Below are 25,844 nucleotides of genomic sequence, written 5' to 3'. Positions count from 1 at the left end.
CCTTTAGGAAAACAATAGCACTCTCACTTCTTTATGTGAACTAGAATTTTCTGGATATGCTCAGTTGGGTTTCTTTCCAAGAACATATTTGCCCTGCAAGCACATTCTGTGCTCTCTCACAATATAATTTCCAGACACTTGGTCTTCCTCTTAGTGGTTTACTAGTCCTTCTTGAAATCTGCCACATATCTGCACATTGCTATTATTTATAGGCTCTAAAGCACTGGACTATGACAACACACTTTCCACACTCTAATGATCATGGTGGAACGAAGCATCTCAAGCTACATGGCTTAATGCAAGGGAAACACAATCTTGGTCGTACAGCACAGTATGTCTTTGTGACTTCTTTTTTCCATCAAAGCTGCTATTCAAGTTCATATTCAGTGGTTCTTTGGGATTATATTTCAAATATTTCAGAATGATAAAAGCTGCAATCTTCAGAGGCTCATGCTACCATCCAATTACAGACAACCCACCCAAGCATTGTCACATGTCTCCTTAGGCAACAAGGATGAGCCAGAAGAAATAGTGTTTAAATGTTTATTTGTCTGACTTTTAATTCTTTTGAAATGTTTCCCCTGCCCCAAAAGAAAATACTTGTTTAGAGTCAACAAGACATCTTGTTTATATAGTCTTAAATTTTTATGAAGGATAAAGTTTTCCTCTTTTCTGAAATATGTCAGTGTGGGCTTCATCAAATCATACTGAGCTGTGGTTTGAATGTGTATCAGAATATTTGCAAAGCAGATTTAATGTGCCTTAGTTTTAGTTTTAACTTGGTTTTAGTTATTCTCTATGTACATCAGTGCTGCCATCAGTCTAGAAAACAGCTGTGTGTTCTCAATTTAACTCAAGGATAACTAACCTATGTGTTTTCAAAGAAGCACCTCAAAACAACTGAGGGGCTTACATGCTGAAATTGTTTATGCCCACTTTTGCCTCTTGGGGACTTAAGTGGGTTTATCTGTCTAGTTGTAATGATCCAGGGAAGTAATGAGAATACTGGGGAAATAACCAACCCACACCTCTTGCACGGAAGATCATCATGGATGATCATGGATCTGTAGATGTAGTAGGTGGGTAGGTGGAATAAGCAACGCAGCATTTGCCTGCAACAAACAGAAGCAAAGAGATTAAGGCTCCCTTGTATCCAGCTCAAGGTACATAGGTTTTATTAAGAATTAGCACTTGTTCCCAAAATCTACAGATTAGATTAAATAAATTCTGTTCAGAATGATTCTAGAGTCTATGGCTGCCTCTCTCTTTTCTCTTTTTTTTTTAAACTAAAGCCTATAAAAGAGTCTGTATGAAATAAGCCAAAAATAGACTTACCGTGTTTCTCCAACAATATGCCCCCCCAATAGGAAGACCCAGCATGTTTTCTAGGCATAAAATGAAATTAAGCCCCTCCCCCCAAATTTAGGCCTAGTTTAAAACATGCAAAATTGGGGGGGGGAGGCAGGGGGGGAACTTGCCATTAGGAATGCCCAGTGGGCAGCTACGCCTCACCATCAGCCGCTTCTAACACCATGGGGGAGCACAGAGGGCTCCCTTACCTGGGTCAGCAGGTGGGCGGCATCAGCGTGGATGTCTGGCAGCATTTCAGCTGCTTCTCAGGCCTCTGTAGCTTCCACGGCTCCCACCGGTGCTGGCACCTCTCTCACCAGCGCCGTCTCCAATAACAGCATCTGAGTCCCTCCTGCTTTTCCCCTGTCCCCGTAACATCAGGAAAAAAAAAAACATTTTGAGGTACCAGGGAGCACCGCGTGCTGTGTTTTGGTTTAATCCCGAGCGGCTAGGTGGGCATGAGAAGAGCCGAGTGAGCGTCTCTGCTGCTGCTACGCTTAGTGCTCCAGCCTTGAGCTCTGCAAGTTTGCAAAAGTCCCAGTGCGCAGCCTGTTCCTGCATTCCAAGCGCCCAGGCTGAGCTGTCCCTCTCTCGTCAGCGCCATCTTCAATAACAGTGGCAGCAGTGGCGGGAACCATGGAAGTGTTTCAGCCGCTTCTCAGGTGGGGGAGCCGCCTCCGTAACCTCCACGGTTCCCGCCGCTGCTGCCGGTGTTATTGGAGACAGTGCTGGCGAGAGAGGGATAGCTGCAGCTCGGCTGAGTGCTTGGAATGCAAGAAACAGGCTGCGTACCGGACTTTTGCAAACTTGCAGAGCCCAAGGGTGGAGCACCAAGCGTAGCAGCAGCAGAGATGCTCGCTTGGCTCTTCTCACGCCCACCCAGCCACTTGGGATTAAACCAAAACATAGCACATGGCACTCCCAGGTACCTCAAAATGTTTTTTTTTTTTTTCCTGTTGGTACGGGGACGGGGGGAAAAGCAGGAGCGACTCAGACGCTGTTGTTGGAGACGGCGCTGGTGCACGGGGGAAAAGAAATTAATTCACCCCTGAAAAGACGTCTTAGCCATTTTTTCAGGGCTCAAAAATAAAATAAAATAAGGCCCCCCCTTATTTTGTGAGAAACACGGTAGTTCAGTATTTTCTTTTCTGCTAGCTGTCTGTGGGAATACCACAAGAAAGATAATGGCCATGAGATAAAAAACTACTTTAGCCAATAGTCTTGATATTGCGTGGCAGCAAATTCATTATACTGACCAAATAACTTCATGAAGAAATCACTGGTTGCCTGATCTTCTTCCAGTTGGCACCACTGACTGGTACCACAATCTTGCTAATATTGAGGTAGGAGAAATGGGATGGGCTCCCAGCCTAAGACTTTGGTACTGCTTTGTGTCTAACAGTTGCTCCAATTTTACCGCCTTGCTATATACTCAATTATAACATGGGTGTAAATACCATGAGACACTAAATGAAATGGTCTGGTGAAGAAATACAAATTTACTTCTATCTTAATCCACATTACATTGATTCTTCACTCGATAGTTTTATGCTTACTAGTTTTCACACTTATCACCATATAGCTGTCAAATCCACTAACAGCTGGGCAACATAAGCAAGAATTGAAGATGTCAGTAAAGTATCTTTAAGGATAATGGGCAAATATAAACTCTTGCAAACTGCAAAAGAAAATTAAAACCCTCATTCATTAGTGAATTCCTTAAGGCAGAGTATCAAAACATTCCATCCTGGTTTTCACAATCTGGACTAGTTCATGAGGAAAACTGTTAATAGACTCCTATCTTACAGAAGCTTATATGTATTAACTCTGTCAGCCTCCCCAATGCCTCTCATATCAGCTACAATTTAGGGTCTGGACAACATAGAAAATGTAATACTTGGATTAAAAAGCAGTGCATAATAGGAAGGAGATAGTAAGATGACAATATACTGTGTATTATAACTGACTTAATATGCTAAGCAAGTAAAGTTAACATCACTGAATCCAAGAAAATAAAACGTGAAGGACAACTGCTGATGTCTAAGCTGACTTGCAACCATATAAACTACAACAAAACTAAGACAGAAGCCTTCCATCCTTTTCTACAAATTTTATTTTGATGGAAGATTTTATACTGATTTGAATTTGATTTATTCCTAAGCATTTTAAGAAATTTTAGAAAATGCTGTCAAGGTTTTGCTGCTGATGTAGCTTGTATATTTTCAAAATACCACTGCGTTTTTAAAAATGCTTTGTCTGAAAATTATCCTGCAGAAAGTTTTATGGCAGGGAAAATGACAAACATTACCAAATAAGCATAGATCAGTATAACTTAAATTCAGTGTGAGAAAGTTTTTGCAAACGAGATGCTGGATAGGTCCTGTAGGGATTTTCTGGCCTAGTTACAGGTACATAACTGGCCTGGCGTATAACAAAAAAGGCCTTATGTAAGCACCTTGAAAACAGTGCAGTGGTTGCCAAGAGCCTACAGGGGTTTATCATAAATAAGTATTCAGAGAGAAATCGTCTCTCCTTCTTTAACAATATACCAGTGGAGAAGGGGATTTAATTCACCTGCATTTCAACAAAGCTTTTGATAAGATTCCATATAGCATTCTAGCATTATGAACTGTGGTGGCGCAGCAGTCAGAATGCAGTACTGCAGTACTGCAGGCTACTTATGCTGACTGCCGGCTTTCTGCAATTTGGCAGTTCGAATCTCACCAGGCTCAAGATTGACTCAGCCTTCCAGCCTTCTGAGGTGGGTAAAATGAGGTCCCATATTGTTGGGGGCAATATGCTGACTCTGTAAACTGCTTAGAGAGGGCTGTAAAGCACTGTAAAGCGGTATATAAGTCTAAGTGCTATTACTATGCTATTCTGACTGACAAGTTGTTAAAAGTGATGTATATAAAAATGGGGCAGTCTAACTATGAAAGCTGCAGGTTCTACCATTTCTGCAAAATTCCACATAGAGACCAGATGGACTACTCAGACACAGGATTAAATTAGTTTTCCTGCATCTTGCAGAGGATTGAATTATATGATCCCCTCACACCTCCACAATTTTATGATTCTAAGTTTCTACCCATTTACTTACTGGGGATTGTAAATATTGCTGTAACAGTATCTGAAGTTCTTCATTCTGCTGAGTCAGCCCATCAGTTTCCTCAATCAGCTTTGCCCTCAGAGTCAGAAAATGACTAGACAGGTGGAAAAAAGAGAGGAGTCCTTCAAAACAGTAGGGATAACACTATTGTTAACTGCAGACTTTGGAATGGGCAACCTGTGAACTGCATGGATCTCCTACACCCCTTCCTCTGCCCACAAATAATCTCCAGAGCTCCTCAGAGTAGATATGACCAAACATTGTTAGTGAAGTACAGTGGCAAAATGGGTGCCTCAGGTATTGAGGAAGGTTAAGGTTCCTATATATCTTTTTTGTTTAAAAAAAGTCCATTTTTTTCTCTTTGGGAAAGATGGGAAGGGTGAGAAACTCAAGGGTGCCTTGAGTCATGTTCTCCCAACCCTCCTCATACACTGGGTTTTTATTTTGCCCCCTTACTCCAATATTATTGGAACGTTATCAGTCAAACTCAATAGCCAAGAGGTGAGGTATGCAGGATGGGGAGAGTTATGCATTCTCAATAAAAACATACAGCTTTTCCCTGTCGTAGGGAGATGAACCCATTAAAACTGGGCAAAGGAAGATCCACTTCCTAATAAACTAAGCAAGTAAAGAGAAGAAAGTCAGTATTTTCTGTTCACCTTTCTATAAATTTGCATTAAAAAGCCGGTGGTAAGACTGGCATTGAACTGGGATGATTAAAGTTCATTGAAACTGAAGAAATACGTTTTCTGCTATCTCATCTCAAGAAACGACTCATAACACATGTCTCTAGGATAAGTAACACATTAGCACACTTTGGTACAGATTATTTAGCTCAATGTGTCTAGCCCACTCCTTGTATCTGCAGATGTTGCCCTACTATTGCTAAGGGCATGGATGTGCAAATTCCATCACTTACTAGTATTTTTGCAAGGCAACAATGAGAGCATCCCACAGCTTCAGTTTTCCATCTGGGATAACATGAGCCAATGCATCCCAATATTCTGAATCTTTAGAGTTGTCCCGCTCTTCGTGTGCTTTCTTTATCTGTGGCCACTGGTCCCTAGAAGTGGAGGAAAGAGCCACTGGCTGATCATTTGATCTGACATAAGCAACTTCCTACTGCATTAGCCCTTAATTTCACATCACAACCTAAGAGAAGGCTTCAACTTAATTATTCTATGCTATTCTCACCAACTCAAACATTTGCATGATGAGGGGCTGAGTCACAATGGTAGAATGGAGATCTCATAATGCGCTGTTATTTTGACACACTGTGCATTTGGTGACTTGTCAGTATTCAAATCTTGATAAAAATGTCATCAAGTATAGCAATGATGGAATCCCCTCCAATCGAGACGATTAAATGCATGGGGCATTTAACAGTTTACTCCCCCCGCCCCACTTGCTCCCAACCTTCCCTAATTTTTATATAATTCCAGCTTATGACAACACAAAAACAAAAATATAAAACAAAACACTAGGAAATTACTAAACATTACTAAAGATATTTAAGACAATAAAATCTTCATTAGCTTTCAAAAGAAATGTTCACCAGTCAACAATAGAGCTACTGTAACATATTCCAATCCGGTTAATTGATCAGCTTTGGGTTTGTTTGCTTTTTTATCTGTTGAATCATGAAAAATGTTGAATCATTTGAGCATCTGGGAAAAAACATAGAATAGCATAGACGGGATTTTCGTTCTCTATTTTCAAAACCATATTTCAATCCATTTGAGGCAGTACCATTTGTACTGAGCATCAATAGCTCTCCACAGTCCCAAACTGGAGATGCCAGAGGCTGAACTTGAGATTTTATGTGTGAAAAATTTGTACTTCACCATGAAAACCTTCTATACTTAGACTGTGTTGTTTCTCTGTGTCATATATGTGGGTATATGCATAATTATGTATGTATGTATGTATGTATGTATGTATGTATGTATTTAGTCATGTTTATGTAGTGTATATTGGAGGTGGTGACCCTTTGAGAGCTGTATGCAATGAAATTTCATGTTAATGTGTCCGATTAGTATACATTCAAAGTGACAATAAAGTTATTCTAACTTAGCCAAAAATGCCCTGGCAATATTTTTCTACTAAGTCTCCACTATAACCACAAAATAAGTAAAATGTGTAACGTTTCATCATCATATTACATGACAGGTGAATCAAGAGGCCACTAGGTGAAATTAAAGAAATATGTATGGCCACTTTAGGTAGATGAGGGTAAGCCCCTTCCCCTCCAGCCTTATCTGTTGTCATTTTGCTGTTGTCCCTTAAAAAGCTAGGCACAACAATGATCTGCTGGTGGTCTTTTATGCAACAGCCCTAGACTGTTCAGCTGGCAATACAATAATTGCAATCTACGGCACTTAACAGAAATAAGTGTTATTGACTACTTAAAGAAAGCAAAAGTAGGGAGAGAAAAACCTAAGTAAAAATGCTGCTTATGACTGAGCTTCCTTTGGGCCTTGGAAGTGTTTGTTTTTCAATCTAACTCAGAATGACAGAATGGAGTATCAGAGGAGGGGCACTGGAAGGAGCTTAAAGATGATGGACAGTCTGCAGTTGGTGATGTGCTAAAGAATAAGATCATGGCTAGGGCAGCATCACTTAATTAACACTTTGAAACATATGCAGAAGGATCAGGAAAAAGGATATACAGTTACAACAGTAATTTGGAACAGGCAGTTTTGGGTCAACTCAAAATGGTTGGACAGTACTTCAATTCACTTTACACTTAACAGGGGAAAGGCCCTATAGTATAACCTTTCTCTCAGTGGCACTACTTATTTGGACAATCATTTAAATAAGAGCTAGCAGTGTGCTGCAGCTGCCAAAAAAGCCAACACAGTCCTAGGCTGCATAAACAGAGGGATAGAATTAAGATCACGTGAAGCATTATTACCACTTTATAATGCCTTGGTAAGGCCACAGGTGGAATACTGCATCCAGTTTTGGTTGCCATGATGTAAAAAAGATGTTGAGACTCTTAAAAGAGTGCAGAGAAGAGCAACAAGGATGATCAGGGGCAGGGGTGGGATTCTACTGGTTCTGTCCGGCTCTGTAGAACCAGTAGCTCTGAAGTGCAGCAGACATAGAACCGATTCTATGTCTGCTGCTGTTTGGCCTGCCCACCCACCCGTCCAGGCTCTTACCTGACCTTTATTTCCTGGTTTTTCAACCTCAGCTGCCTTGCGAGGCATAGCTGCGGTTGAAAAAGCAGGAAGAAAGTGCTTTTTCAAACGCTGCTTCCCTGCACACAGCGCTGCTCAGTCCAGGCTGCAAGCTTACAAAGATTTACACACACGCGCAGCATGCGGGGAAGCAAATTGTAAATCACCGAACCAGTAGTTAATCTGTCGGATCCCACCCCTACTCAGGGGACTGGAGGCTAAAACATATAAAGAACAATTGCTGGAATTGGGTATGTCTAGTTTGATGAAAGAAGGACTAGGGTTGACATGAATAGCAATGTTTCAGTATCTCAGGGGCTGCCACCAAGAAGAGGGAGTCAAACTATTCTCCAAAGCACCTGAGGGCAGGACAAGAAACAATGGATGGAATCTAATCAAGGAGAGAGGCAACTTGGAACTAAGGAGAAATTTCCTGACAGTTGGAACAATTAATCAGTGGAACAATTTGCCTCCAGATGTTGTGAATGCTAAAATACTGGAAGTTTTTAAGAAGAGAAATGGTATAGGGTTTCTTGCCTGAGCAGAGGGTTGGACTAGAAGACATGCAAGGTCCCTTCCAACTTTTCTATTCTATTCTATTCTATTCTATTCTATTCTATTCTATTCTATTCTATTCTATTCTATTCTATTCTATTCTATTCTATTCTATTTGAACTTGCACCTATTCCTGGCTGTTTGTGAGCTTCATATGCATGACTACCAAGTCAACCTTTGGTTTTAATCCATTTGTTACCTTTTGGGCTAATCCAACACCCCTACCAGGCCTCATTTTTTTCAATCCAGACCTACCTTGGTGTCTGGAATTCCTGCACAAATGCCTTGAGAGCCTTCAAAATGTCATCAGGATGCATATAAATTGCAGAAAGGGGCACTGTTGTAACTGTGGAGCTTTTGTCCTCTTCTTGTGGTCCTGCAGAAACCTCCTTGTCCTCCTCTCCTAGAATCTCTGCATCTCCGGATAGCTCTTTGACAACTGTATCTGCCACTACGGTTTCCAAGTCCTAAAGGAAAATGAAGCATTCTGGGAGAACCATACCGTATGTCCCAACGAAATACAGAGAATATTCAACAGTCTCAAGAGAGCTGCGATGTATATGTAAGTGAGAGTATTAAAGAAAAATGAAGAGAAATAAGACATGAATGAAAAGGTCAACATTTCTGAAAAGCAACCATAACCCAACATTTGCTGGTATTGGTTAAAATACATGACTGCAACTAAAACAATCCTAAGACAGAATGATTATTTTTGCCACTTCATGTTTCTCAGCCTCCAGAAGGCAGAGATGGGGGACTTTCAACTTCGATGACATCGCATAGAGAAAGTCCATGGGAGGTGGGAGTAGACCATTAAGCTAGAACAGAGCTAAGACTAGTGTGATGAAGCAAGTTTTGATTGGATCACTGTACAGATAAACCTCAAGGTGCATCAGATTGAAAGTCATTGTGTTCATTAGTTGAAGCCCCCATCTCTATTACCTGTGAACCAGCCATCTTCTGAGCCTTGAAATTCATGAAAAACTCCACCATTCGATACACATCGTCTTCATTGTCAATGGAAAGGGCCTATAGGAAAGTATAAAAACCTAAATGAGTGCTGACAGGTCAGCTAGGAAGGTGGTTTAAGGAGTCCAGTTAGAACTTAAAAACAAAGGCTTAGACATTTATAATCCTGGCAGATCTAAGTCCTAGAGCCCACTGTAACTACATAGCCAAAAAGGTATTAAGAGTTGTTAATCTAATCCTATGTAGCTTCTTCTCCGGTAATATCACACTACTAACTAGAGCATACAAAACATTTGCTAGACCAATACTCGAATACAGCTCATCAGTCTGGAACCCACATTACATATCTGATATTAACACAGTTGAGAAAGTCCAGAAATATTTCACAAGAAGAGTTCTCCGCTCCTCTACTTGTTGCAGAATACCTTATGCCACCAGACTTGAAACTCTAGACCTAGAAAACCTAGAACTACGCTGCCTTTGGTCTGATCTAAGTATGGTATATAAAATCATACATTGCAATGACTTACCTGTCAATGAATACTTCAGCTTCAACTATAACAACACAAGAGCGCACAATAGATACAAACTCAAGGTTAACCGCACCAAACTTGATTACAGGAAATACGACTTCAGCAACACAGTGGTCAATGTCTGGAATACTCTACCTGACTCTGTGGTTTCTTCCCCAAACCCCAAAAACTTTAACCTTAGACTGTCTACTATTGACCTCACCCCCTTCCTAAGAGGCCTGTAGGGGGCGTGCATAAGCGCACCAAAGTGCCTACCATCCCTGTCCTATTGTTTCTTTTTATTTTTCTTATAATTATTCATCTCATGTATTCAAAACTATGTTTATTCTTATACCTGTATCTTGTCAGCGATCGGCAAATCAAACAAACAAACAAATAAATAAATAGATTGTACAAATGTCCACCTTGGGGTAAATAGGAATAACTGCTGGGAGAAAATCAGTTACCAAGGTAGCACGTATAGGCCCCAATCCCAAAGGACCAAGTACATGTTTTCCCAACCACTTCTGCAAGAGAATTCAGGAACTTACGGTGAAGATGGAGTCCAGCTTCATGAGAATGCGATCAGGCCTCTCTAGAGGTTGCAGGAGACTCCGAAGCTTGCTCTCAATCAAAAAGCCCTGGCAAAGGAAGCAGATACAGAACACAAGAAGGGAAACATCAATTGTTGGCCTGACTAATTCCTAGAGCTGAACTTGGGACATGGCTTTAAGAGGATATTGTGACATAGCAAGGCCCCAGCCTCAGAAGCAGACATCTGCAGCCAGTGATGAACCCCACGTTTCCTCGTTTTCCCAGCTCACCGACTCATCACATAGGAGCTCCAGAACATGCTTGATGGTCTTTCTTGAAATAGACCAAAGTTTCTTTGATTCTGGTTCAGATTCCACACCCTCTTTATACTCCTCCTCTAGGACTGCTTCATTCTCTTCTGGTGATCTGCCCCCCGATGGGGAAAAGAGCTGCTGAAGTGACTGACTTGCTAGAGAAAAAAAAACAGAATCTGAGGCAGCAGCATAACAGAGAACTTTCCTAAACACATAAAGCAATTATATCAGCTGTTCTTTATTCATTAATTTTTTTAAAAAGAAAAATCAGAAGTCTAACACCTGCCATTTTAACAAATCAACATACAGCATCCCTCATGTCTTAATTAGCATTAAAAACAGCATTTCGCCTTTAGAAATGTCACAAATATTCATCAATTTGTAGGTACTATTTGACAAAACAGGATGTTTGAGGAGGGGAGACGTTACGTGATCAGAAGTATGGGCTTAATAACTTCTCTATTTATAAAAGGACTGTAAAAACTGAATCCCAAAATTGCACGTGGCCCCCAAAATACTGGATTCCATAAATCCATAAATTCCTTTCCAAGTTGCCATCATCTTGCAATTTTTTATACAGCCAGATTGCAGAAATTATAGAGAAGTCAATAGAGTTATCTAGCTTTCTGAACTGAAGCTGAAAAAGTGCTTCAGAGCATGTATCGGCATGAGCATGGCACTTTTCTGAAACCCTTTAAAGCAGTTGTACTTTTTTCTATGATCACGTAGCTGTTCTTAAAAGCTGCCATAGGATCCTGGGGAAAAGTACAATTAATATTTGGCTTAAGCAACTATAAAAAGGTGTCCATCTGTGTTAGTCAAAGTACAATATGTAAAACTGGAATATCCAGGTATGATTGCATAATATGTGTTATGCACATGTCAGAAAATTAGCCTTCACGGGAGTGAAATTTGTAGTATTGCAATAGCAGAATTTGCCAATTCTGAGAGAAAAAAAAACTCTCAGCCTTCATTTCTGATGAAACTATGCAATTGCCCTCATTTTTGTCTCTCCTTCCTGATGTTCATGGCTCAACTTACTTGCTAAATAAATCCCATTTTTATAACAGGAAACAGAATGATTTATACAGGCATTAGCAATGTGGTGCAACTTGTCTCAAATTGCATCAATCATGCTGCCTTTATGTGGAATTCCGCAAAAGTTTCAGAACTTGCTTACTATCAGGTGTGATCACCTCACGGGCCAGCTCATTGGCTGATTTCAACTGCTTCATATGCATGATAGGTCCCACATTGTGCAGGAACCAGCCATCAGGTTCAGTCCAGGGTAACCCCAACTGCTGAGTATGGATGACACGGTCAGCATCAAAGGCTTTGCGAATCAGCGCCTTGGCCTCTTCTTCATTCATCAGCCACACATCCAGGAAATGTTCAGCATCCACAATGGCAAAATGTCTGAGATAACAAAAGAGATGCATGACTCAAAAACTTGAATCTATACTCAGCTTTTGATTGGTACCAACATTCAATGGTTTAGCTACAGATCAATAGTGAAGTAGAAGTCCCAAGATTCAGATCCTGATGATGATGATGATGATGACGTCATCCATTCAGTCATGTCCAATTTTCTCTACGTCTTCCAATCTTGCACTGCTTCTTTTTATTGTTCTATGCTGTGTCAGATTTGATAGTGCAAATCCGAATATATGCAGCTAAATTGCTCAGATCATACAGTATATCATGCCAAACTCTACACCCAGGTTAACAAAGCATCTTAACATGCTATATCCAAATAAACCACATATTAGATTTAATATGATGGAGTGGTTCAGACAATATGCTGAGCAAATGGCAGGATTCATACAGCAAGCTGACTGAAGCCAATATACCTGAACTGCTCTCATTGCTAAGCTTTATTGTACCTCAGTAAGAAGAGCAACAGCTGCCTTCACTTGCCTAATGTAGAGCAACTTAAAGAAAACAACAGTTGGTTTTCCTGGCATCACATGCCTGCAAAAAAAGAATAATTATTCAATTATTCTTTTTTTAATATTATAAAAATAATTTCCCAACGGGAAGAGGCAAGTTTTGACAGATGATTGCTCTACCTGCCTCAAGGATCAGCCACTATTTATTTGACAGAATGCTACAATGACTGATCCAGAGATGATAGTGAAGGAAGACCTCTGAATGGAGGTCAGAGAGCTGCAAGAAAAATAGTGAAAGGAAGCAGCTCTCATACGTGAGTTTTTAAACACGCACCTTGCAGTTTTGAATGCAGAGCCATGACTAAGAGAGCATTTCTCCCACCTCCATCCATGGGTGATGGTGTGCATTATGATTTGAAAGTTGGTTCTCTGAAAGCTAAGTGACTGATGTCTTCTGTTATACTAGCTAAAATAACTTTAAAAAGTGTAGTTTGACCAGAGATAGGAATGCCTGGAATACTTTAAAGTGGCCAAGAGGAACTGGACAAATTCCACTCTGACTCCATCATTACAAACATTGAGGTGGAGGAATGTGTCAGGAAAAGAAGAAAAATACTATTATAATATCCATGGATTTGTTTGCTAGAAGGCAGCAGTAAAGGTTGCAAATGGTTCTCACATAACCACAAGGATGCTATGACAGCCAGAACTTTCAAAGACGAGTCGTAAGTACCTGTCAGCCTTCAAGATCTTCTACTTCTGCTTTGCATCTTTCGGCTGCCATAAGTAACGGGGGGAGGAGCGGGGACAAATATGGGCAGCGAGCTGGAGGTGGAAAAACTTAGCATTGTATAAAATGAAGAGGGTGGGGGGGGGGAGAGAATGCATTCTTGCTTAGGTTTCTATTTCTTGCTTAGCCTTCTTTTCTCTGTGCAGCTGAAAACCTTTATCAAACTATGCCAAGGCCAACGGACAGAAACTTCATCACCACCTGAAGATGTCCACATGATGATATTCACAACTTTTAATTGGAAGAACCATTTGAACTATTGGGGGTGGGAACAATTCCATCACTTTGTATATGTGATTTAAGCGCCTAATTCCTCAGATTCAGAATTCTACTGTAGCTACCACTTCATTTCCAGTAAAAGATATCTTTTCTCTAATTAAAAGAGTCTAAGTATTTCTTTATTGGATGTTGAATGGAGCACAGCCTGACAGTACCACTCATTCAACACCTGTCATAAATTGAGTCATTGAACAAGCTGTTGTTAAGCTAGGATCACCTGTATGAGTTTAAACTGCCTCCATGGTGGGCTGGTGATGAGATGAAAGCAACACTGTGAGATTATGTCTTTTAATGGTTAGTAATGTTTTGTGTTGCAATTAACAAGTCATGAGAAAGAGTCATGTATAAAAAGAAGCTTGTGTGGTTTGTGCTTCAATATGTTATTATATATATATATATGCATGTGTATGTATGTATGTACACAATTGTGACTTGTTCTTCTAGTTTTATAGTGTAATTTGTCGGAAGTAAACAAAAAGAAAAGTTCATCCTTCACACACACCCCAATATGGATTTACAGGATTCTTGGTGTAAAGAACACAATTCTTCATCTGTTCTGAGTATAACTGAGTGCACAATTCTAGCCCAAGCAACGAAGTGTCTCAAATTGCCATTATCTTCCCCTCATTCCAATGTGTAGTCCGCACCTCATTGTTCTCTGCAGGTCCTTGTACTGTTCTACAATCCGCTTATAGTCAGCTGTCAGTGTCATGTTCTCTTCCCGATACTGCTTGACCTGCTTGGCTAATTTGAGGCGCTGGTTATTGAGCACATCATGCAGTCTAAGAAGTAAAGAGACAGACACATCTATTACAAAGAAGGATGGGAATCAATGCCCAAACCAAATTATACCCACGGCAGTCAAGAGACCAAAAAAAGGGTCTTAAATCCTTTAGAACTCAAGGTTTCACCACATTGTGGCAGTAAGAGTTATTAGGCAGAGTTATTAATAATGGATTTCATTTGTTCATATATCATGGTTTTACAATTTTATATTACCCTCTGAGAATCTGAAAAGCTTCTGAGGATATGCATTCAGGTAATCCTCGCCTTACGACCTTGTGTCCAAAATTTATGTTGCTCAACAAAACATTCTTTACATGAATTTTTCCCCATTTTACAACCTTTCTAACCACAGCTGTTAAGTGAATCGCTGCAGTTCTTAAGTTAGTAACATAGTTGAATATGACTTTCCCATTGACTTTGCTTGTCAGAAGGTCACAAAAGCGGAACACATGACTCTGGGATACGGCAACCATCATAAATAAGAATTAATTGCCAAGCATCCAAATTTTATTCATGTGACCGTGGGGATGCTACAACGGTTGTAAGTGTAAAAATGGTCATAAGTCAGTGTTCAGCTCCAATGTTCCACCCAACTTTGAATGGTCACTAAATCAACTCTTGTAAGTCAAGGACTATCGGTACTTGGGTGCATTCTAGCATAAAGTTCAGAATATAGGTAGCCCTTGATTAATGACAGGTCACTTAACAACTGTTTGAAGCTACAATAGAGCCCCCCCAAAATACTTAGGATCAAATTTCAAAGTTACAACAGTTTCACACACACACACACACACACCCCTGAATCCATGTGTTCACATTTGGGTGCTTGGCAATTTACAGCTGTTTGCAGGGCTCCATAGTCTCACATTTTTCAACATATTTTGCTGGTTTCTGAGATTTCTTGTTTCTGAGGGTGGAAATGCCCCTAAAACAGATTCGCTTAATGACAGCTGCTTAATTCAACAACAGCAGCATTGGCAACCCACAAAAAAGGTCATAAAATTGGGTGCTGTTACATGATGACCCATATAATAACCACAACAACTACAACTGTAACTCCAGGCTCCATTACAGTCACAAGCTGAGGACTACCTGTATTTGCATTTCCTTTCCAGGACAAGGAAAAATAGTAAGTGTCCAGTGCAAAAAATCAGGGCCAGATGTTAAGTTCCAATTAAACTGATTGTCTCAAAGGTGCTTTTTCAAGAGCCAACTGGACTTTCTTGTTTTTCTTTGAAGATGTTTCGCTTCTCATCCAAGAAGCTTCTTCAGCTTCAACAAGAAGCAGTTTCTTGGATGAGAAGCGAAAGTTCTTCAAAGAAAAACAGGAAAGTCCATTTGGCTCTTGAAAAAGCACCTTTGGGACAACCATCACCTGGATGACTGAGAATCTCCATGGATAATTAAACTGATTTGTTGCTCATGCCTATGCACAGAAATCTAGTCGACTAACAATTAGTACTATTTTTGTGCTAGTTAAAAGGGCTAACAGAACTCAAGAGAGTTGGACTTAGTCTGCTTGTGGCAACATAGAGACTCTAGGCTGATTACTCTTTTGACTCAACCCCCCAGTCTCTGCTATTCCTTCTCCTACAAACAGGAAGCAATAAAAATACAAAGCAAGGAAGCTGTTCTGCTACTCTCACCTATTGAGCTTCCGCTTCTGTTGGGATTTGATTATGGTGTTCTCATCATCTCTCTTCTTCAGCACTTGGAAATTATATTCCAGCTTCTCTTGATTTAGTTGGTAGATGGCTTTCATTTGCTGGAGCTGCTGCTCCAGGATCTGGTACCACAAACGAAAATAATGCAGTATTACAACTTTGTAATAGCAGAGCTGTATTAGTTTAGGGAAGCAAAAATCAGGAGTGTAACAGCCCTTTTTCGTTAAATTTTTTTTATTAAAACTTGTTAGTCAGAAAAGGATGCTTATGGGCTTCTTCTTTTTATTATACTGAGTGGCAAGCCAGGATTGTGATATAAATTCCACTCATGATTTTGCTACATGTGAATCAGGCTGAGCAGCAATAATGCTACCCCTTTAGTGTTTTCATCACAGGTCAACAACATTGCCTACTGTAATACCTTAAGGTGCCACGATGGAGCTTTCCAAGTAAACACACTGACTAAAATATTTAGCACCCTCGTCTGAAAACTTTAGCACGCATTCCCAATCTAGGTAACTAAATTGGGAATATGGAAAGGAAATAAAAAAGCAGAGCTAGTGAGAAGAAACCAGAGATGAAAGTTCACACCTGCACATCATGCTCCAATTTGATCTTTATAACATTGTACTCCTCAGCATCTTGCACCCGTAGTTGGTTCAGCTCCTGTTCATATTCCTCCACCTTTTTCAAGCGAGCCATCATAAAATCCAACTTTAAAAGGGGGAAAATATGTTAAGTAGGGCTGTAATTAAAAATAGCCAAAGTTCTCCTCTAGACTCCAGTTGATTATATGCCATTAAGTCATGATCACACAGAATTTCTCTATGATGATCTGGTTCTAACCTTCAGCTCTTCTAGCATACCAACTCCCCATACACAAAAATCTTGCTGTGCTGCTTCATTTGGTGGGGAGGATGCGAGAAGGTCAGGAGTGTTACCCAGAGTATATTTTCCCAGCAGGGTCACCCAAGGCATGAAAGTAATTCCAGCTGCCCAGCTAAAGCAAGTAGGCACCTGCATTAAGCAGCAGCAATATAGGAAGATGCCAGAGGCACATAATCACTTTAGTGACAATGGCAAAGGCATCAATTCATACTACATAGGAGAACACAATGGTAAACCATTCTTGTATTTTACCAAGGAAATCACAATGATATAAAATATAAAATTATTGGTTTAGTTGGAAACTTATGCTTTGGAAATTCATTCTTTTCTCACTATTTATTATTTATCTCTCTATCGATCTATCAATTGATCTATATCTATCTATCTATCTATCTATCTATCTATCTATCTATCTATCTATCTATCTATCTATCTATCTTGTTTCCCTGAAAATACGAACTACCCTGAAAGTCCTAGCTTGCTTTTTACACATGCGCCCAATATAAGCCCTACCCCACCCAAAAGCCCTAATTCAGATCCCGCCCATTCCAGAGTGTATAGGTAAAAATTAAGCTAGGGTGGGGATGGGGGTGGAGCTGCCCTACTACTTACCTTTGTACAGTTGTAGCTAGGTCTCACATACCCTCATACCTGCCTTGCCAGCCCACGTCTTCTGCAGCCAGCAAGGCTGGCAAAGCTTTCCTGAAGGCCTCTGCAGCTGATAACAGAGCTCTTGATCAATCCAGAGCTCTGTTATTGGCTGCAGAGGTCTTCAGGAAAGCCTTGCCAGCCACAGAAGAAGAATTTAATTAGGGCATCTGTCAGAACCCTGACAGAAGGCCTCTGACAGCAAAAAGGAGGCTGGGGGTGACACGTGCAAGTGAGGTTAGTCCGTGGATTACATCCCCTGAAAATAAGACCTGGTGCCTTTTTTGGTGGCACAAAAATTATAAGACAGGGTCTTATTTTCAGGGAAACATGGTAAGATGCCAGCGATATTGTGGTTCAAGGTAACTCATGCTTAATGATCAAATGATGCACTGTTGATGTTTACTAATTTGCTAATGAAATGTTTGCAAGAAAACAACCAAGAGAGCACCAGGGACCCCACACTTCAATATACAAATGTTCTCTTCTATCAGCTAATGATCTGTTCTAAAAATTTTCTATATATTAGCATCATATTAGCATCAGCCTATACCCACATTGCCAAAGATAAGGGCAACATCTCCTTCCTTCCAATTCATGCTATTTCAAAGATTTTAAAATAATTTTTCAAAGGTTTTTTAAAAAAATAAATACAGTGTAGTCAGAGGCAATAACATTTACTACACATACTTTTTGGGGGGAAAACACTTTTCTTACCATTGTGCGCATCTTCACACATGCACTTTGCATCAAGTCTTCTATTTCCCATTATGAAAGACATAATGGCAGAGATTAACCAAGAAAAATTAAGAGAGCCTGTTACGTTCCAGATTTTAAAATATAAAGTCACCTTAAATTACACTCTGGAGATCACATCTAGGCTTCTTCTGCCTATACTTATTCACTCTCAAGCATCGCCCATTAATTGAGCCATCAAAAATCTTGATATTGGCAAGGACTTTTCCTGAAATATTTAATATTTAAGCTTTACAAAAGATTGTTACTTAAGTTTCCTCTGCAAGCATATCTTTTCCTCTTATATTCTGGCTATTGCCATATACCTTTCTTTTCTATCAGCTTTTCCACAAAGAATTCTCTTGCACCATCACTGCTCCCTGGGATCCAACAGAACAAAAAAACCAAAATTACCTCTTGTCGGTTGAGAGTTTGTATGGCTTGCTCCCATTTCTTTTTGTTGTTTGCGAGAAGTTCACGACGTTCCAGTTCAAAGGCTTTCTGGGGTGGGGGGAAACACTAAGATGTAAACATCTACAGAGATCCTCAGTCATCCAGGTCATGGTTATCCCAAAGGAAACTGGACTTTCTGACTTTTCTTTGAAGACATTTCGCTTCTCATCTAAGAAGCTTCTTCATCTCTGACAGAGCTGTTTATCTTATCCCAAAGGTGCTTTTTCAAGAAGCAACTAGACTTTCTGGTTTTTCTTTGAAGACGTTTTGTTTCTCCTCCATAAAGCTTGAAGACTAGCTTGAAGAAGCTTCTTGGATGAGAAGCGAAACGTCTTCAAAGAAAAACCAGAAAGTCCAGTTGCCTCTTGAAAAAGCACCTTTTAAATAAGATTTAAACAGCTCTTAGTCTAAGAGTAAAGAAGTGAATAATCTCAAATAAGGTTGGAAAATCTCTTTATAGAGCTAACATTTTAATGATAAAATGGATGCCAACTCCTGCACTGTAACTTGAAGTACAATTGGATTACACAATTGGAACTTTCCCAAGTAAGATTGAGTGAGTCTCAATTGACAATATTTTTAGAACAAAGAAGAGAACCACTTGTTCAGTAACATGCTGTACAAATTGAATCAGTCAAGACTTCTTGTTCCCTTCTAAACTTTTAATGGTTTTTGAAAGAGTTTTCACTGTTAAAATGTTATGCTCCTTCTACATTAACAGAATAACAGAGTTGGAAGGCACCTTGGAGGTCTTTTAGTCCAACCACCTGCTTAAGCAGGAAACCCTATACTTTTACACATATCGTTGATCAATCTCTCCTTAAAAACCTCTAGTGTTGGAGCACACACAACTTCTGGAGTCAAGTCATTCCACTGATTAATTGCTCTAACTGTCTGGAAATTTCTCCTTAGTTTTAGGTTGCTTCTCTCCTTGATTGGTTTCCATCCAGTGCTTCTTATCCTGCTCTCAGGTGCTTTGGAGAATAGCTTGGCCCACCCACCTCCAAAGTAGTTTAATTCATTTTGTGTTGTATTCTTTTCCTATTGTGATCAATTATTTACTGAATATTTGTAATTTTTATCTATTCCGCTCTTAGCCAAGATACTGTTTGTATTTGGCAACAAATATAATAGTAAACTGATACAATGCATATGCCTTGTAAGTATTTCTCTCTCCACTAAAGAATTAAGACTTATCCCCAAATAATTGTATTAATGTTGGTTATTTAGTTGTAAACTCAGAATAGAAGACCTATCATATGAATTATTCCTATTTTTGCCTTCATGTATGTCACATACATAGATGGCATAATAATCATGTGCCCCATTCAGTGTTACATATGTGAGATGGACAGCCATATAAATTTAATAAATAAAAATAAATAATAAAAATAAGACCAGGCTTCTAGCCTTAAATCCCAGTATTGACTATTCATTTTACAACAGAAAACAAGAATCTGATAAAAACAATTTTCTTCAGTAGTGTCTGTAAATTATGGAGCTTAATCTTCAAAATTATTAATTTACTATCTAGTCCCCTTAACTTTTGAAACTGAATTGAATAATTTAGCTGAACATGTAGAATTGATAAAACATTATTTCCTCAGTGTTTTACTGTTTTTTTTAATTAATTTAATACTGTCAATAGTTTAACATTCTTTATCTATTTTAGATAAAGATTAACATATAACAGGCTATTTATAAATTAATGAGACAAAATACATTTTATATACATTTTATTGTTTTTCATATAATGCTTTATATTTTCGTTATACAGCATTACATGTTCTTTCTCTTACCTTTTGTACATGCACAACAAACAAAATTCATGTTTTTCTTAAAAAAAAATTGTATACCTCTATATGCAAAAGTTCTCGACGGTAATTTTTAACGAGATTTCGGATCTGTTCTTCCATTCGCTCCAGCAGCAAATTAATGTCTTCATTCTGTTTCCTAAGATCCTTCACATACTGATCATCTTTACTCTTCAATTCCTGAAAAAGCAAAATCAATCAGGAAAGCAAAAAACATTTAATTCAGAAAAATAATTAATTGTGGCATTGTTCCACTGTTTACCTGTGCAAAACTGAACGCTGTTCAGCAAGCTAGAGGATATGTTCAGTAATACAATCAGTCAAGGCCTAGCAGCTGCATTAGCATAGCATGTAAAGCTTGGTTAATTGTGATCAAACTTTAATAGCTTAGCTGTTACAGCTTAGCTATATGATCCCAGTGTGCTTGGTGAGTTTCATGGTTCCATATGTAGTGCAAACTCAGTAAATAAGCCAATTCAGAAACCAATTCAAGCTGATTATACCAATTTAGTTAATCTGCCTTCGCCCCCAATATTTTCGTAGAAATTCATATTTTTTAAGGGCAGGAGACTACACTCCCATGGGTGGTCCAAATGGATAGGGAAAAGATGAAATGGATGTGACTTATGATGAGACTTATCCTTCACTGCAACACACCCTGCTACAAAGAGACATCCTAACCTTCACAGATGTTTATTCACTATGCATACATATCTATTTTTTCCTCATACAGTATCAACACACTCATGTGGACTGTATTTTCCCACCCTTCCATACACACACAAATACATTTTCTTCTTCCCCTCTCACTACTTCCCAAATGCATTGATCAAAATCGATGTTTTCCCATATGCTTTTCTCCCCAACACTTTCCCAGAAATAGGCTCAAAATCACCATGCTTATGGCAGCAAAAACAGTTATCATTTTTCAAAGAAAATATCCTGTAGTTTGCCAAACAGCTAAACACTAATAAACTTCATGAAATCACATTTGGGCGGATAGGGAGGAAACACAAATATTTTCAGTCATCACAATGTGGTGGTAGATTAAATACTCTCAGCATTTATGGAAACTTTAAAATTTACTATCAGAACTCAGCAGCAAGTTTGAAAATGGCTCTGGGGATCATAATCTCACCATTGGGAGCCACATGTAGCTTGTTGGTCATGGACTGTACACCATTCTTTAAAGCATCAAATAAGGTGCTGTTAACTGTTTAGTCCAATTGCTGCTGAGGATATTACTTTTAAAAATCTCATATTTCTTCCAAAGATCATGGCAAAAGAAATAGCTCCCATTCACATTACTATGCTTACCACTTGCTATTTTTTCCAGTAATAGTACCCAGCTGTGAAAAGCTATTCCCAGAGTATCATCTGGAATTTATAGTTTGTTGCGATGACAATCTATTTTACTTCCCAGGCTTTTCAACTTTTAAAAAATAGCAAATATATCAGATAAGAATAAAAGATTTATTTTACCTCAGATATTGCCTCAGAATTATAGGAAGGAGTGGACCATTTTGTATTTTATGGGGAAAATAAAGACCACTGTTGATTTTTTAAGGGGTGAGAAATGCACATAGGCACACAAATGGGTCATTAACAAACAAAAATATAATGGAGGAGAACATATGAGTTTCAGCTAGAATTGGTTACTCCCTCTTAACAAGGGGAAATAGAGCTGGGAGGTGTCTGAGAGTTTGCTTGTATTTTTCCTTTCAGTGGTTATTTTATATAATCCCTTCAATTAGCCAAATCATGTAATTATTGGGAAGAGAGAGGGGGGAGAGGGAGAAAGAGAGGGAGGGAGGGAGGGAGGGAGGAAGGGAGGGAGAGAGAGATGAAGATATATACAGTATATGAGAAGAATTCTTGCCAAGGTAGTTTACCTAAACTACCAATTTTACTTAGCAAGGGAAGTTTAGTATATGTATCTAAAGGTCCTTCTATGTGAGATCTTTTGCAATACAACTATTATAATTTTCCTCTTTAAAATTCCATTCTCTAAATTCAGTGTTCTTCTTAGCATGGACCTTTCAGCATGTCCCTGCAGCCATATTTGCTGAGAGCAATCTGATTGATGTATGTACACTAAGCATGAATCCTACCTGTTGTAACTCACTAATGACCTTGTTCTTCTCTTCAATCAGCAATGCACAGTGCTGCTGCTGTAGATTAAGAGCCTCCCAGAGATCCTGGGGGATGGTCTTCTGTTTGGCCTTGGCCCACTTGGCAGTGATCTCATCAAACTTGTCTAAGTTGGCCTTGGCTTCATTTTCCAGTTTCTCAACCCTGAGAATAACAATCTCTAGGAAGTTTACTCAAAGCAAGCTAGATGAAATTCAATTCTATTCTATATGAAGATTAAAAACTCATAATTTGTTGGGGATTGCTAAGGATCATGAATAATCTGAAATGCTCCTTGGAACATTAATCCTGTTCCTTCCTCAGTTTTTCTTTTTGGTGGAAAAACCAAGCTTCAAATAAAAAAATTTATACAAAGCAGCCTTTTCTATTCATACTCTTTGCTGGTTCTTGTAGTTCATTCAAGTTCAAGCTAATGCATTAAAATGAAGTACAGATATCATGTTTAATTTCTACTCAAAAGCAAGGCTATCTGTGGGGGATGGGATGGGATGGGCATTACAATTGTCGAGGAATATTTATTTGCAGACCAAGACAAATCATTAAAAATACATCAACAACACATATATGGATAAAACACAGAAACATATAGACATATAAGAGGTCTGAAAACAATTAGTAATATGAGGAGAACATCAGATGGCTTCTATAAGCCATAACTATTAATAAAAAGTTTACCATCATCTTGAAGGCATCTTTCAGTGTATACACAATGTATTTTAAAAGATGCAGGGCTCTGGTTGTATAGTTACAGCTACCATCTTGACTTTTTTGCCCCCAGATGCCCCAACTCAAGGGGAAGGTGCTTTATTAAGACAACCCTAACAGTGCTAAGTTTGATTTTTATCCTTCTTCCACGTCCTAAACATTGCACAGTTCAAAGAAATGCTAATACAGAGGTCTTACCTTTGCCGAGTCAGCTCTTCTTCCTCTGATCTCCTGTGTGCCTCCCGAGAATCAGCTGCCACCTGGATATTTGTTACTAGCTGTGTGCCATCAAGCAACAGTTTGGCCAATCTCTGAAATAAAATATGCAAGAATCAGATTATACATTCATACAATGTACCAAATTCAGTTATAGACCTAACCCATTTTAGGATTTGCAGAATATAATATTTGAGGAATATTTGCCTCTCCCAGGTTACATCTACCTGTCCCAGAATGCAGGCAGGGAGGGAGGGGCATATTCAGTTCCCGTCTTCTAAGGAGATTCATCTGATAGAATCCTGGAGGCAAACATTCACTGTCATGGCACCTTCTCTGTGGAACATTTCCCCACCCAGGTTGAGATTGGCTCTGATCGTACTGATTTTCTAGCAATCCCTTAAACCTTGATTTTGTCAGCACGCCTGAAGATCCCATGAAAGTGGGGGTCCCTATGAAATGGCTACACTGTAAGATCTCAAAGACATTTTCCTATGGTTTTAATTATATTTATAATTAACTCTTTGATTAAATATGTTTTTCAAACTTCTTTAATAGTTGTTAAACACAAACTATTGAGACTTCAAGTGTCTGTCTTATTCTGCCTTATTGGACAGGCTATGGAATGAATAACTTTTCTCCATGTCATACATTTTGATTCACACAGTGATTCCCTAATTCTCCACTAACCTGTCTACTGTCCTCTATTTGCTTGTGACTCCTGCTCTGTTCCTCTTCTACAAATTTTTTTGCATCTGGATCTTCCCCAAGGGCTTCCCTAAAATGTAGAAAACAAACACAAATACCCATTTAACCTATGAATGGTTTACTACTACGGATACCAATAAACAGCTAATCTGAAGCAGGTTCCCAATAGGTTTAATTTTCCCATAAGAAAAAAGGCAAAAATCAAGATGTTAAAACTTGGGACAGTTACAAATAAGAGATACCTCACCATCCCACTCCCTAAAATCCTGACACTGAGTGCATTCTAAAAGCCTTGCATAGAAGCATCTGTTGGTATTCATAACCCACCATTTGGAGCCACCTTTTAGACAACTTTTAGACAACACATTTGCTTCTATCCAGTTATGCAGGTGTCCAGAGATACCGTAAGATTTTAGTTTTAGTAGTAGTTTGTCGTGTACCACTGAATCAAAGGCTTTACAATAGATTGCATCTATTGTTTTGCCCTGATCGAGTTGTGTAGTCTATATGTTTTTGCAGTGTAAGAGTTGCAGATTAGATGATAGTTTTTTCCTAAAACCAAATTGTTTATTAGAGAGTAGGTTGTTTGTTTCTAAGTGCAGGATGATGGATTGGTTAATAATCGATTCCATGACTTTACAGGTGACACAGCATAAAGAGATTGGTCTGTAATTTTCAACTAGGCTGGGCTCTCCCTTTTTGAAGATGGGGATGACCATGGCTTGTGACCATAGTTTTGGCAAGGAACTGGTCCTCAAAGATTTTTCAAAGATTATGCTTAGAGGTTCGGCTATGGCAGTGGATAGCATTTTAAAGAAATAGGCACATATTCTGCCCAGCCCAATATAGAGAAGGTTTTAGATTGCGTAGTGCTTTTTCAAGTCTTATTGGTGTTGAGGACCAAGTTATTGTCTCCACACCATGAAAGCAACCGGTCCACCTCATCTCAGTAGGCAGACTCATCCCCCTGGAAATTAACAGTCCCACCACTGTTGTATCATCTGTAAATTTATCAATAGTATTACTAGCTTGAGTGGTAATGCAGTTATGCACATGTATAGAGTAAGGGACTCAACACGGGTGGATTTAGGAGATGAGAGAGGAACAATTGGGACGAGATTGACAGGGCTCGAGGATTCACATAAGTTCGCCAGCATTTTACGACCCGTCACGGTTACCTCGTGGAGGAAGCATTTATTATACCAGTTGCTGTGGATTTGCAATTACGCAAAAGACCGGCAGATTTTCCTTTCAGGCTTCAATTCTTGAAAAAGCGCTTTGGGGGTTCGTTTTAGGATCCCCGATGCGAATCAGGCGCGCCTATTCCCCCATCCCGCCCCCTCCATCAAACCGACCGTCGTTTCGCCTCCAGGCGGGCGGCGATGCGAACGCGGCGGGCGGCGATGCGCTCCAGGGGGTCATCTGAGTTTAAATTGGCCAGCTTGGGACGCGGGACGGCGCCGCTGCCAACATCCCGGCTGGCCCCGCCCGACGCCTCCGCCTCCACGTCGACATCTGTCCCGGCTTCGCCTTCGGCTACAGGGGCGCTCATTTTGGCGGCCTCGGTACTCCGCCGGCCTCAGCAACCGCCTG

The 25,844-nt window shown here is 39.5% G+C and overlaps 1 protein-coding gene across 1 annotated transcript; it reads right to left on the bottom strand.

Moving 5' to 3' along the window:
* Positions 1-529: 529 nt before the first annotated feature.
* Positions 530-25,844, bottom strand: DRC1 (dynein regulatory complex subunit 1). The gene is made up of 17 exons (XM_087929458.1): positions 25,607-25,844; positions 24,234-24,321; positions 23,526-23,638; positions 22,583-22,766; positions 20,514-20,651; positions 18,619-18,705; positions 16,525-16,647; positions 15,916-16,055; positions 14,131-14,265; positions 11,706-11,941; positions 10,502-10,680; positions 10,229-10,318; positions 9,139-9,225; positions 8,452-8,663; positions 5,379-5,522; positions 4,451-4,553; positions 530-1,112 (listed from the first exon to the last, which is right to left on the bottom strand). Exons 1-17 carry the CDS (start codon positions 25,801-25,803, stop codon positions 1,047-1,049), a joined length of 2,322 nt encoding a protein of 773 aa, XP_087785584.1. The 5' UTR covers positions 25,804-25,844; the 3' UTR covers positions 530-1,046.

This window comes from Pseudonaja textilis, chromosome 1, assembly GCF_049901715.1.
Source record: "Pseudonaja textilis isolate UNSWEBS1 chromosome 1, rPseTex1.2, whole genome shotgun sequence".
Lineage (NCBI taxonomy): Eukaryota > Metazoa > Chordata > Lepidosauria > Squamata > Elapidae > Pseudonaja > Pseudonaja textilis.
This window is presented reverse-complemented; position numbering and strand designations above follow the sequence as displayed.